We start from the raw sequence: 15,169 nt of genomic DNA on the forward strand, positions 1-15,169 counted from the left end.
AATTTATTTGAACCAACCGCAAAATGAATATGTTTTATCTTGGTCCAGCTTTATAAAATAGGTTGACCATAGATGTTGCATTCATGTTTATATTCATCAGGAGAGCAGATTCCGTTTCAAATTCATTTCTTTATGTTTTGTTCTTTGGAAGATGCGCATCCTTCTGTTGTGGAATGTTATGCTTTTGAAAAGACTCAATTACGTGCAGAGGCCTCAACTCTAATATTTAAAAAACATTTTCTCGCGTTTATAAATTATGGTACACATAAATAGATAAAAATAAAAAGGTGTAGGTATAGTAATAGATAGAGAACTAAAAGTATATTTTGTAGAGATAAAAAGAAGAGGCGAAAGGATCTTAATGGCTAAATTGTTGCTAGGGAAGGAGATAATTAGTAGTGTACTTGCTTATACCCCGCAAATAACATTAGATGTAAATAACAAGAAACTATTTTGGGGGATCTCGATGAGATTGTTTAAGGTATTCCAAGTAGGGAGAAAATATTTTTAGGAGGAGATCTTTATGAACATGTAGGGAGAGAAAGTGGAAACTTTGATAGTGTACATGGAGAGTACTTGGTTTTAAGGATAGAAACGAGGTTGGGAGACTATTTTAGAGTTTTTGTGTCGTATGACTTGTGTCTAGTAAATATCTAGTTTAAGAAGCGAGAATCACATTTAATTACCTTTAGGAGTGGGGATAACTCTAGTTAGATAGATTTTATTCTTACACGAATGATAGATAAAACATTTTTTAAGAACTATAAAAAGTGATTCTAGGAGAGTAACCACACAACATAGAATTGTAGTGGTTGATGTATACTTTAAGAAATGACCTAGATATAGAGTAGCACAAGATTATAAAACTAGGTGGTGAAATCTAAAATGGGTAATTATATATCTTTTAGGGAGAAATTACTTAAGAATGCAAGTTGCGGTTTAATTGGGGAAACAAATTCCGTGTGGAGAGAGATGGCGACTTCTATCAAATAAGTAGCAAAAGAGGTCTTTGGTGAGTTGAAAGGCTCTATACCTAAAGATAAAGAAACATGGTGGTGGCATGTGGATGTTAAAAAATCATTAGGACTAAGAGAGAATGTTATAGGAAGTTACATAATGATATGGACGAAGATAGTTATGAAATGTCGAAAGTAGCCAGGAAAGAAGTTATGCATATTATAGCAGAGACACGTCATGAAGCATATACTGAGTTATATAGTAAGTTAGATACAAGAGGTGGAGAAAAAAAATATTTGTAAGCTAGCTAAAACACGAGAAAAGAAAAATAGGTATCTAAATCATGTAAAATGCATTAAAGACATACCAACACTAGTGTACCGGATCCCATCAGAACTCCGAAGTTAAACATGTTTGGGCGAGAGTAATACTAGGATGGGTGACCTCCTGGGAAGTCCTTGTATTGCACCCCTCCCACCTTTTATTTCCCAAAAAAGAGATATAGATGATAGTGTTTTTGTGAAAGATGTAGAAATTAACGAGAGGTGGAGAAGTTACTTTAATGAACTGTTTAATGTCGGTCACGAAAGGAAACATAGAAGATCCCTATATTTCTCCCGAGAATAGGAATCCTTGGTATATAAGATGTATTAGGGTGATTGAAGTGAAGAAAGCCTTAAAGGAGGATAAGCATTATAGTGCATATATACAAGAACAAATATGTTTTATTGAGTGTTTATAGACTTGTAGAAAACATATGGTAGGGTGTATAGGGAAGTAATCTGGTGGATTATACTATGATCAATGATATGTATGAAAGAATTGTAGCTAGCGTTAGGACTAATGAGTGTATAGGGAAGTAATCTGGTTGTTCTAAGTGTCGGGCTATTACGAGACCCAATATATCCAAAAATGCATGTAGTATAAATGTGAATGTTTCGTTGGATGCATGGCTACGTGATGTAAGATTTGATAAGAAATTAGATTATTAGATCTAAAGTAGGAGTAGCATCAATTGAAGATAAGTTGTGGAAAATTGTTTAAGATGTTATGGATTTGTACAACGTGACGTAAGATGTTCAACGTGAGATATGTACAACGTAAGATGTTCTTGGTAAGATTTTGATTACTTTAGAGCCATTCGTATGCTAAGTTGCCCTTGCACGTTGTTTGCCATGGTGCGAAGCGCGAACATTGCTATGCAAGGAAGAATCCATTCTTTTGACAATTAAAATCTGACGAATTTTTAGTTGTGTTTATTTTTCTGTAAATGGGGTGAGTTAAAGAGTTTGAGTTGCCCCCCCTCCCCCCATATGTGAGTATTATGTAGTTGTGACAACTAGAGTTTTTGGGAGAGGTAGTAGCCCTTAAAAAACTTTTCTTTTGGGGGATAGGGAAAACTTTATTGGAAAAGGAAAACATGCCTTTTTTACATTTCAAATTTCCAGACAATATGTGGCCGATTTTCCAGCGTAATACAATATGTAGTTATGCATGAACCAGGGTATTGGATGAGGATATATTGATGCAATTAAGTACTTGTGGGGGTAGTGAATCTAGAACTGCAGGAAATATTGTATTGGGCCTCAAACAGAATAATTTGCTTACTTGTGTTGTGCCTTAGAAACAATAGTTTGTTCATTTCGCTTGTCGTTTTGTTGACAAACGATCATAGAAACGCTCGACACCTTTCAACAAAAGAGGAAAGAACGCGAACAAACAAGTGATCAGGCACGAGGTTAGTACTTGACTCTCTCAACACGCGTTGGAGAGCCTCAGGCAAATTTTGTCATCATGCAAGTGAGCCAACACGTTTGCATGCAAATTTGGCATATTTGCCTTTAATCCTATGCCGATCTAAAGGTGCTAGTTGAGTTCATTCACCGCAAACGTCCGTCAAGAGGGTTTACGGACCAAAGTTGTTACTGTCGGAGCTCCATGAGATCACATGTGGGCCCCAAGTTCTTTTTTATTTTTATTTTTGTCAGTCTTGAAGAAAAATAAGCGAGCTAAAAGAAGTACTGGGTTCTGACGGTTACTATTATTGATCCATTGGACAATCAGCAGCTAGCGATGCTTAGTTTAATTGGCACTTGAGATTAATTAACTTCACTATGTTTTTAACTGAGGAACTATCCAGCTCAATACGCCCTTAAGACAATTGAGGGAGCGGAAAACTCGGGTCGTCATAACGGCTTGTATCACACACTGATAAAAGTGAGTCAAAATCCATGCAGGCATGGGCTTCCAAAATGTCCTAAGTTGGTTTGAACGCTCATCTCAGGTATATGTTTGAACAAAGAACCAGTTAGACAATTGTCAAATGGTTAATTAACTTCGTACTCAAACACTATTAGTAGATTAACCCGCTGTACATAATTCCTCATGTCGCACAGAACCGACTCTATTTTTTTTTGTTCTTTCGTAACAAAAGTGGTCTCTCTTAAATTGGCAAATATGTATTTGCTAAGCGCTACACATGAGCTTCAAGACATGGTGAAGGATACAAATGGCAAATAGAGTTAAGAGTGATCTCTCATGGCCAACAGCTGGCTGACCGAAGTGACTAATGGCAAAGAAGAGAAGCCATGCAAAGACATATCCTCACTTCCCCATCAAAGACGGTACCCCAGAAGACGTCCGTTACCGTTAGATGAAGGGTCTGCTACTAAGTAACTCATCATGGTTAACTCCTCAGCTTAAAGCAACTTCAATTGCTCTATAAATGATGTCCCCCCCTCGCACTGTGTATGAGTGGATGGTTTCACTATAAGCCTCAATCTCTCTCCCGGTTCATATGGGTCCGCATTTTTCATTAATCTTCTTTATGTTTTCTTCTTTCGGGTCATAAGTAAAGTAATCCTTCGCTGAAAATCAGAATTGTAGGCATCATGAAGATATCGAAGCCCAACTCAGCCTTTCCGATCTCCAAATTTGTTCCCTGACAGTCCCTCCTTTTTTTGGTCCAATTATTCGTTCCATCTATATGCATCTGTAGGTAATTCATTGTAATAACATTTTAAACGCTTTGGGCTTAACTACTCTGTAATCGACACAACTTTCAAAAATGTTGAGAAGAGTCCATACCAGCTTTCACGACTTTGCAGAAAATCAATTTTCAAACGCAACTGTCATTTCCCCCCAATACGACGGCGTAAGTGACGACATTTACAGCTGCGATGAATTCCGCATGTACGCGTACAAGATCAAGATGTGCACCAGGACCCGCAGCCACGACTGGACCGAATGTCCTTTCGCGCACCCCGGCGAGAAGGCCCAGCGACGCGACCCTCGCAAGGTGTCCTACATGGCCATCCCGTGCCCTGCCTTCCGCGACGGTACTTGTCACAAGGGAGAAAGGTGCGAGTTCGCACACGGCGTGTTCGAGTACTGGCTTCATCCGGCAAGGTATCGCACGCGCGCCTGCATTGCGAATCGTTTTTGTCAACGCAAAGTCTGTTTTTTCGCTCACACTCGCGAGCAGCTCCGGCCCGAGACCAAATACAAGTGTCTTTACAGTTACCAGGCCCGAATCAACGTGAACAGCGGAAACCCCGAAGGGTCGGGGATGCGATCGGTTGGTGTAGATTGCGCCAGTACTTCATCGCCCAGACCAGTGTCGCCAATGAGGGTGCTGAATAAGGACTGTTTGGAAGAGGTCACGGACTTCTTGAGGAGTTTGAGTGGGTTGAAGATTAGGGCTGGTGATGGAATGGAGAAACCCAATGGTGGGATTAAGGGGCCGGAATCGGATCCGGGAAAGCCAAATATTGATTGGATTTCAGATTTGGTGAAAGAAATGGATCGGAGTGAATAAGCCAAATATCATTGGATTACTGTTTTGTGTGTATAGACTGTTCAATGGTGAGATTTGGCAGGAGTTCTCATTGCAATAAATGTGAATTTAGCTAATTGCATGTAAGCTGTTGTGTTTCGTGTATTATTAAGTGTATGTATCGTTTAAATAATGAAGCAAATCGTTTTCTAATGATCAGTTTTTGTTAATGTTCCATGGTGTATGGTAATTATATATATATAGACACACACACACACAGAGATACGCGCATTCCTTGAAGGACTCGAAGTGGCCATGCAGTACGAGGATTGTTGTAAGTAGATGAGAGTTTTCCAAGCATTGTTGTGCTTATACGTAGTGAAGAAGGTGGAGATCAAACAGAGAAGCAGTTGTAGGACCCACCTCTTTATTTCCCCGCGCTGAAGGTGTATGCATCTTCCGGTCTTGGCGTCTTGCTATAGGAAGAAGAACATATTATAATGGGCCTTCTCTTCTCTGAGCTGAAAGTCCAGTAACTGAACTTGGACACCCTTTTCGGCCTAAAAGCAAAGCCCAACTCCTTGAGCAATTGCAAGACATACTTTAAGGCCACTGACTTATACAAAGGACGAAATAAGTTGACCAATTATTACCTTGATCGTGTCCTTAATTTCAATCACCCCCGATCAATAATAATACCAATGCGGTGAGTAACAGCTGGAATTTAAAAGTCAATTATTGAAGATATTTTTTCAGATATTTTTCTTCTTGTCTTGCTCGTGGTTTTGGAAACATGTCACCCTCATTCATCATGACTAAAACAACAATGACTAAGGAACCATTTTTCTTTACCCAATTTGTAAAGAGAAATCTTCATAGGATTGTCGGTAAATTATACTATAGTATAATCGTACCCCATGTCTACTTAAAAAACACAATAAAAATAATAATATCTCCGATTATAAAAAAAATATTTTATATTACAGTATAAGGAGATAGAGAGGTTCGAACTTTGAGATCTCTATGAGATATTACACACATGAATGTCGTCTGAGTTACTCGTGATTCTCATATGACAGGTTGTTGCACACACTACATTGTTGATATAATAAAGGGTTAATTATATTTTTCATCACTAAAAGATAGATGTCATTCACTTTTAACACCTAAAGATTTTTTATTACAATGTCATTATTTCAAAATGAGACAATTCAGGGATTCATGCAGATCTTAAACAATTTCGGTCAGGCTTTTGATGGATGTGGCATTTATTCAATAAATTTTGCTAAAAAATGAGACAATTTAGGGATTCGGGCAGATCTTAAACAATTTCGAACAGGCTTTTGATTGATGTGACATTTATTCAATAAATTTTGGTCAAAAATAGTTATGTGGAAATTTGACATGATTTGTAAATTCCATCTGAATAAAAAATTAATAAAAAAGACAAGTTATTAAAAAAAAAACACTTAATATGTTACTCTACCTTCCTCTCTCCCATTGGTGGTGGTGGTAGTGATAAGGAAGGCGGCAGTAGGAGCGGCGGTGGTGAGTGCACAGGCGGCGACTCTGGCCTTGGATCGGAAGGTGCCAGTAAGCTCAAGATGCTCATCTCCTATGTCCAATCTACCTATTGAGTATGTTTTTCTCTTACCAGATGTTGCTTCTTTTGTGTGTTTGAAGGAATCATTTTTCTTTACCCATTTTGTAAAGAGAAATCTTCATAGGGTTGTCGGTAAATTATATGTAGTATAGTCGTACCGCTTGTCTACTTAAAAAACACAATAAAAATAAGAAAATCTCCGATTATAAAAAAATATCGCAGGTTGTTTTTTTTATTTATTTTATAATATAAAGGATAGAGAGGTTCGAACTCAAGATCTCTATGAGATATCGCACATATGAATGTTATCTGAGTTATTCGTGATTCTCATAAGACAGGTTTTGCGCACACTACATTGTCGATATAATAAACGTTTATATCAATTTTCTAAACAAATTTTAAATACAGAAACCATGGATTTGTCCGTCCTTCTTATATATACATAAATTCCACATTGACAACATACGAAAATAATATCACAAATTTAATGTTATTGTTTGGCTAATTGTGTAAACCAAACGATGCCGTTTTCTACTCAAAACTCAGGATTGGTCGGCCATTGTCGGTAAGTAGAGCCCTCTCTTTATTTCAAGTCAGGATCATTAGCCGATCCACATAGAGAAAAAAGAAAAAAGAAACAAGTCGTGATCATTAGTCGATCAACATGCCTCTCTTCCTCTTATCCAATACTCCACTACTAGTGCTTGATACCGGCTCCCGACGCTTAGCAGTGATTCTAACCGGCTCAGGCTCACCAGACCCAACTCTCTGAGGAAAGTTCAACAAAGCCCTGGACCCGCGCATCTTATGAGCGGCTCGGTCGTAAGCCAAAGCGGCTTCCTCCGCAGTCTCGAATGTTCCAAGCCATACTCTGGCTCCGTTCTTGGCCGGATCTCGTATTTCCGCCGCAAATTTCCCCCACGGCCGCTGTCGCACTCCTCTGTAACGCCTCCCCGTCGCTTTCTTCTCCGCACAACCGCAATCACTTTCATCTACTACGGATTCCTCCGGCTTGCTCTCCACCACTTGATCTTGATCATGATGTGTTGTCTCCGTTTTAACGGTCGTTGTGACTAGATCTAAAGGAGACCATCCGAAACCGACTGCGTCACGGAGATAGTTGTAGATGACCATATCTTCAGAATCGTCGACTTTCAACGGCAGGTCTCCCCAGTGATCTGTTAAGCAAGGATTCAAGAGACTGCCATAGCTTGGGGTTCGATGGAACTGAGTAAAGCTAGGATTCTCTGAAGTGACTTGGTTCATTTCTTGGCATGTAATTGAATCGAGTGAATTTGTAGGGTTAGAGATGATGGCTTATATAAGTACGTTTGAAAATTATATGCACGATGAATGCAAGTGGGCAAATAAACACGTGGAACGACTTCGTTGCGTGCCGTGACGTCAGGCACTTACGTTAAGACACGCAAGTTGGGTTGGGGAGAGATGGGCCACAGCGAGAGAGAGAGTTGAGGGAATGGGAATGCAATGCACTCAAATGTTTGATATTTGTATTGTTTTGTTTTAGCCAACAATAATGATGGAAATATCGGTAACTAGTATCTCAGTTATTCCAGCTATTGAGTCGGACGTATAGGACTTTATATTCATTATATGGGATATGTGGAGTCCATGAATTCACTTGGATTCTATGCGTAAAACTTAACAAGTGAGATAATTGGGATACCAACTGCTCTTTATCATTTTTCGTTTAGCCAATCAATATGGACTTTCAAGGTCATGATTCAAATCTATTGAAAATATTGTCCTTGTGGTCATATGTTAAGTTTTGACCCAATTTACCCTGTCATTAGATGAAAAACTTTTGTATGTGCAGACTTGACAAGCCAAGTTTAAGCTCACATTCGAATGTACAAATGACAAACTTGTACGACGTCGTTATAAAAACTAAGCATACTTGATTTTTCTTCTCTATTATACTTGGATCGACCGATCGAGTTACTCTTTAGGTATTTAAGAAATCACGATGAGGTATCAACATTAGAGGTCAATATATATAACCTATTGAGTGACGGTTATATACTTAAAACAAACATGAGTAGATAGAGCACATTGTTATAACTTTACTCTCATCAAAGTCTTCTTCTTGCTTTTCATGTCATTTCCCTCTAATTTACAATGAGAAAAGAAAATTGCAAAGTCTCCATGCATGTATATACTCAACAATTAGATACTTTCAATGTTGCTAACTTTAATACTTCATGACCCACCATGATTTAACATGTTTCCAAATTAGCAGTCAAAGCTTGAATAATGTTTGTCATAAACTCCTAATGTTTAGCTTCTTATTAGTGTGTACGGTCTTTTCCCAACAAAGATTCATTGGAAATTTTGGTGGATTTGTGAAGGAGGAGTCAATTCTTTCCCACAAATCATTTCTTTTTCACTTGTGGGAATTGTAGGTGAAGGAATCATTCTTTTCCACAAATCATTTCTTTCAATTGTGGGAACGCATGCATGGCATGATGCACGCCCAAAGATTATTATAAGTCTCAAGTCACGAGCTTTGGCCCAAAATGTGAAAGTGCACCAAAACACGTTCACTTATCCTTAATAGTACTACTTAACAAGTCAATGCTCTTTATATATATATATATATAACAAAGATTTTGGTTCTTCAATATAACATTTATGGAAATACTACCCAATCTGTAATACCCGGATTTTATCCGGATCATTTTTGTTATTCCTTCTTATTTCATTCAAACATTTTCATTTTCTTTTTAAATATTTTGTGAAAACCCAAATTTAGAGTCTATTTGAATTTTTGTCCAAAGCTCAATTAAATTTACACCAAGCCAAATTTGTGTCCTAACTCAAACCTAACAAATTCAACCCAAGACCAATTAATTCAACTAAATCATTAAACCAACAAATAAAAACACACAAGCCCATTTCAAAACCCACAATCCATGAGCCCATACACCCAAACAAATGATAACCCTAAAAAAAAGAGAGAAAAAAAAGGATATATATATATATAGAATGGGGGAGGGGCTGCTCGTGCGCGGGGTTGGAAAAAAAAGGGGGAGGAAGCTTGTAGAACCCCACATTTTCGGTGGGGATACAATGTAATTTAAATAAAAACCTTTAGGCGTAAATGCACAAATTAAAAGGAATGTGGTGAAAGACTAACTGAAGGGAAATTAAAAGGGTTAAAGTTGGAATTATAGAAAATACCTTCTCCCTTTATTGTAAAAAAAAAGAAGAAGAAATAGAAAAACCTAAAGAAGAATACACATAACAGTCGCCGTCTAAAATATTTTTGGAAAAGGTTGAGTCTCAAATTTGAGAATCAAGTTCCGGCAGTGGGCTAGTAGACGATCATTGGCGTTGGTGATTCAAAGCTTGAATTTTTCAAGAAGGTTACCTCCTATAGATATAATGATCGGCAATCATGGGACTGAGGAATCAGAATTTCGTGCAAAGTTCAACACTGTGGCATGGGATTATGCTCAAAGCATGATAGGCACATGCATCATATGATATTTAGTGGGATTGACTCGATAGTTGACAACTATCCACCTCCTCTTGGTGCTCACTTGGTTATTTCTGTCTTGTGGGTAGATTAATGAGTTATATGGGAACTTTTATTGAGATTTTATGGGATTGTTATGGTCTATGTATGTTGGTCTTGCCTTGGTCAATTTATTGTATTGATGTTCTCAATGGCACTTAGTGGATTTCGTATGAGAAAACGTAGTGGGTGGTGGAGGAGGCAGTAGAGATTAAGAACATGAGTTTTGTAATTTTGATATGACACAGAATAGTCCAGTGGCGTTATTAGTACCAATACAAGTATCTGTTAAAGAGAAGGAAGTATACTTTGTCACAACCTATGTGTAAAGACTGCATGAATATGTATTTCCAAGTGTGGATAATTCGGAAGTGAGGGCCGCATCAGCATCGGCAGTAGTCCATGGCGGAGAAAGATTGGCAAGGTGATAAGGAGACCGAGTCGACGCTGTACACACTTAGTGATTATTCCTCGTAATCGAGGTAGGGGTTTTGATCTCTTTGGTATACCTGATATTTCATTTTATTATAAATTCTAGGATATTACTCCCCTCGTTATTTGCTTTTTCGTTAAGTTTCTTAATGTCATTTACATTGGGGATTATCGACATTTTGTTGTCTCTGTCTGAATTCGTCTGGAGCTTGATTGGGATGTTGTGAGTTTTGATTTTGTATTATGTTCCTTGCGCGTTAAATACTCGGTTCATTAGATTGTTACTTGATTTCTATTCATTGAATCGTCATTTACGTGCATCATGAAATAGGGTTGATTGTGTGTTTGGATGGACTGGACTGTGACTGTGAGTTGTATTGTGGATGTGATAACTTTGACATGATTGGTTGGTTTTGTGTGATGATTGTGCTCGCGACACACCATCAAGAGAAATGATCACTGTCTATGATTTATCTCTTATCAGTTACCCATTTGATTGTATGTGATATTTGATCATTGTCTGGAATTTATCCCTTTATATGCTACCCATTTGATGGTATGGGGTATCTAATCACTGTTGGGATTTACCCCCTTATTTGTTTGTTCATTTGATAGTACAGGCATCGTTGTTTGGAATTTATTTCCTCATTTACTACCCATTTGATAGTACATGGTAATTGAGCACCATAGCCTCCGATGAAGAATCTAGATTGTCGTGTACTGTTGATTGGACGTGGATGTTTGTAGCGCTATGCGCATTGGATGATATGTGTGTGTGTGTGTATTGGCATGTTTATATATGCAAATGGGTGGTGATTGTGGCATGTTTCACTTTCTTATTGTCTCTGCCATTTATTTGTATATATCGCACTTGAGTTGATTGTTGTATTTGTAGATTTATTCTACTCTCTTTCTTATCTTATTGATTATTGTGCGATTGCTCTCTCGATATCCACCTCATGGATATCCGGGTCCTTATCGGGTATTATACACTTACTGAACTATTTAGCACAACCACTATTTTCTTTAACTTCAGGTGAGTATGCAGATGACGACCCCGAAGCGTGAGCAATTTCCAATGGATATGGTTGTGATTTATGGGTATTGTAGGGTTTGATTATTAAAAACTTCCGCTTTATTAAATTTTAAAGACTTATTAATTATGTCTTAATGGATTTCTAAATACATTTTATGCATTCTGAGATTGCATTAAATGATTTTTTAGAGGATTTTCATAAATAGTTTATGTTTTGAATAAATTGATAATTCTGCGAACCCTCTTCGGATCGTGTCATTACAAAGCTAGTATAAAAGATGTGGCGTGAGAGACAAAAGAAAAAGGAGAGAGTTTTCTTGGGCAGAGGAAAAAGAGGGAAAAAAAAAAAACCAAAAGAGGGGATTTCTGGAGAGGGAGGCGGCAGAAGAAGGGGAAAAAAAAAAAAAAGAGAGTAAGGACTGGTTGGAGAAAGAGGCAGAGAGGAAAAAGAAGTTTGGTGCGTGAAGGAAAGGAGAAAAAGGAGGAAGGGTAGAAACATTTTTGGGCTTCATTTTCTGGGTTTTCAATTCTCTTCTTATTGATATTGATCAATCATAGAAACAATTTCTGGTCTTCTTCTCTTGATTTGAGTGGGTTCTCCAATAGAAAAGAGGGGCTTCCTCTTTCGTGAGATTCTGTCCCCATATAAGAGGAAGGCCCGTCCCATATTTTTTGAACGGTGGCTGAATGAATTAAAATCCTCTTCAGCTTTATCCATTCAAATGAAAATAGCTGTTTTGTGCCCTAGTATACTATTCAGGTTGGACAATTTTCTTTCGGAAGGCTCCTTTTTTCATTTAGACATTCAAGGGAAATTTTGTTCAAACTTTTGTTCGTTCATCACCATTGTTTTGATCTGGTCTTAGTAAAATAAAAATAAAAAAGAGAGGCAAAAAAAAAAGAAAGGAAGATGCTCCATCTCACGGCATAGAGGAAGAACAAACTTTTTTTCTTTCTTTTGTTTTTATTTTTGGGCTTTGTTCTCTTTTTGGGGCTAATATTTGTTTTTGGGATTAACATTTGTTCCCGTCATCTTATTGACTTTCACGGGTCAACACTTGATTTGTTATTTATTTTTTAAAATCGGAAAAGCTGTCGTCCGACAAAAATAATTTTGGTGTTCATAATGTTATAATATAATAGATTAAAAAAAATCTAAACCCTAAATATTTTTTGGGTAACCGACAAACCACTCAGCCCAGCATGTCATTCGGAAAGTCGAGTGGGCGTAAATCTCGGGCAGCCATAACATCTCGCACCACGCTGACGACAATTAAGACTGTGCCGAAATCTATGTGGGTAAGAACCTGAAAGTTGGACAAGCACACTGTAGCGGGTAGAATCTACAATCAAATATTTATATCGTTAGGCCACCATCAACCTGTGATCTAAACAGAAGAACCTGGGTGAGAATTGAGCATCGGTGTGGTACCTGTCAAAGACACTCCGACGCATAAGTTGGCACGATAATCGAAAGCATTTGATGATAAATAATCAAGAGCAAAAGTAGTAAATGGTAATCGATCTAGAATATGAATGAATGATTAAAACTAAGGTCCTATTGAAGAGAGATTGTCGAGAAGGATTTGCTTGCTGTTTTTTAGAGAGAGAGAGAGATAGATCCTCACGTTTGGCGAGGTTTTGATATTTATCCTATAGTATCGGGGACACATGTCCTAATAAGAGCCTTTGATCCTTGCCCAGGTTATCATTAGAGATAGACTACTTTTTCCTTCAAACCTGCTTTGATCTTCCATACTCTATTCTATAATGGGACGTAAGACGGCCTCGAGTGTTAGGGATTGCCTCAATTGCATCAGAGGGAAAGTTGAGAATATCTTTCTGTGTCAGAGATCGATATATTTGACTGCTCCTTACAAAACATCCTCATAAGTATATAAGAGACAAGGGATCAAAAGACAAACACAATGGTAATCTTAGAATGAGGAAAATGCGATGTTGTCATTGACTTCGACGTTGAATTTAGGATCCTTGATGGTCGAAGACACGAGTCTTCAACCAGGCTGTCCAATTCGACTTCGACATGGACTCTCGATGGGTTTTCATTATTGTTGTTGGGCCCATGCTATTTTTTGTCACTACACACACGAAACTAGTATTTAATAAGAAAATAGAACAACTAGTCGGTTCGAACTCTCGACCTCGGGCACCGTACGCCCTATGTTAAAAGAGATAACCAACTTGACTATTGCCAAGTGGTTTTCTGAATCCTAAACCCTAAACACAAACCTAAAATTTTTTGGTAAAACAAAACCACCCAACTGTCCACCGAACAACTGACTGATAAACCCTGAGCCATATGGAAGGCCTCGCAGCCCTCATAGACCAATTGAGACTTGGGTAGAGCCCCATGCTGGGAAGATAACGCAGGGTGACATTCACACACATTAGGCCGAGTAAAGATTCATCTCGTAAATTGTGAGAATGAAAACACCTATAAAACTTAAACTTACGACCCGTTGGTTCACTATCTCAATCAATGGCCCGTTATTAACACTAACAGAAACCTAAATCCTTACTTCTAAATTTTAAAATGTTATTTTCAAAAATAAAATCGTGATTTAACATGATTTTAAAAAGAAATTATAGCTCAGAATTGTTGCCCCTTATGGCGCAATCTAATCACATAGACATAGTTGACGGCACTTGAGAAACATATAGCGAGACCAAGAAAGCCCACCAAGCACTTTACGAAATGCATCACGCGTAGGCTCGGTTTGTTTTAGTTAAAGCCCAGTGCGGGAAATACTTGAAGGGATTGCAGCCCGTTATCTTTCTAACCTCTTGGGCTAGGCCTTTACAAGCCCACGAAACACTCCAGAAACCCAATTTGATAAGAGAAACTCAAGAATCGCTTTTGACATTGAGCGCCCTAGCAGGATGTCCGCTCAACGGGCTACTAGCTCAATGGTAGAACGCACTCCTGATAATTGCGTTGTCATGCTATGAAACAATTAGGAGATTGTCCAAAAGAAATACAGATTCTACTTCTGGCAACGCCATGCTATGACGTGGTGATCCCGCTTATGGGATCAAATTAATACGGTATAAGAAGAAATATTTGAATATCAATCTCATCGATTTCATAAGTATTATATCAAATCACTTTCTCGAGAAATAGGAGACTTATAAATCGTAATAATTATGCATGCGTTTTTTACTGTATATTTGACATACGGAAAGCTTGCGGTCCTATCATTCATGCATCTTACATTTTTTATTACATATGAGTTATGACTTTGAAATTTGAATATTTATTTTTTTTTATTTTTTGTTATTACATCAGACTCTTGAATATTTACTATCCTATTGATTCCTATATCTTTATTGGGAATATGAATTCACATTTTAAAATATAAATAATTTGACTGAGCGGATCATAAAACAGCCCAGATGCAGGTACGTACAGTCTCCGATCAACGTTCAACGGTTGAAACTTGGAAGCTGATATTCAGAGCTGCATATGGTTTTCCGTTTGACTTCAAAATTTTTTTATCCATTTACTGTTTAGTGTTATGTTCACGTGCGGATAAGATGTGTGCTGCCGGCACCGCAAAGTTTGTTGAAACCCTTTTTAACGTTTACTAACCGACAAGCAAAGTGGACCCACTAAATCTTCCACTTTTCACATTGCTACAGAGTAAAGACAAGTTTAAGTAACTTGTAATTGCCTGTTAGGCTCTCCAATTCGTTTCAAATTATATAATTTATTATTTGAATCCAATAATTTGAAATATGTGTTTTATCATATCACATCACATTTTTATCTTTTATTTTTTAAAAGAAATTTGTTTGACTCTTTTCTAC

At 37.7% G+C, this 15,169-nt stretch overlaps 2 protein-coding genes and 1 pseudogene across 2 annotated transcripts; 2 read left to right on the plus strand and 1 right to left on the minus strand.

The window, feature by feature from the left end:
- Positions 1-1,310: 1,310 nt before the first annotated feature.
- LOC119986331 lies at positions 1,311-1,424 on the plus strand (annotated as a pseudogene).
- Positions 1,425-3,975: 2,551 nt separating this feature from the next.
- Positions 3,976-4,934, plus strand: LOC119986323 (zinc finger CCCH domain-containing protein 54-like). The gene has a single exon (XM_038830906.1). It carries the CDS (start codon positions 4,025-4,027, stop codon positions 4,772-4,774), a length of 750 nt encoding a protein of 249 aa, XP_038686834.1. The 5' UTR covers positions 3,976-4,024; the 3' UTR covers positions 4,775-4,934.
- Positions 4,935-6,690: 1,756 nt separating this feature from the next.
- LOC119985797 (ethylene-responsive transcription factor 2-like) lies at positions 6,691-7,799 on the minus strand. The gene has a single exon (XM_038830185.1). It carries the CDS (start codon positions 7,599-7,601, stop codon positions 6,987-6,989), a length of 615 nt encoding a protein of 204 aa, XP_038686113.1. The 5' UTR covers positions 7,602-7,799; the 3' UTR covers positions 6,691-6,986.
- Between the last annotated feature and the right edge of the window lie 7,370 nt (positions 7,800-15,169).

Source organism: Tripterygium wilfordii, chromosome 19 (genome assembly GCF_013401445.1).
Source record: "Tripterygium wilfordii isolate XIE 37 chromosome 19, ASM1340144v1, whole genome shotgun sequence".
NCBI lineage: Eukaryota > Viridiplantae > Streptophyta > Magnoliopsida > Celastrales > Celastraceae > Tripterygium > Tripterygium wilfordii.

Bases quoted from the DNA above. Each gene is read 5' to 3' on its own strand.
- LOC119986323 (XM_038830906.1), top strand. From the start codon at position 4,025: ATGTTGAGAAGAGTCCATACCAGCTTTCACGACTTTGCAGAAAATCAA.
- LOC119985797 (XM_038830185.1), bottom strand. From the start codon at position 7,601: ATGAACCAAGTCACTTCAGAGAATCCTAGCTTTACTCAGTTCCATCGA.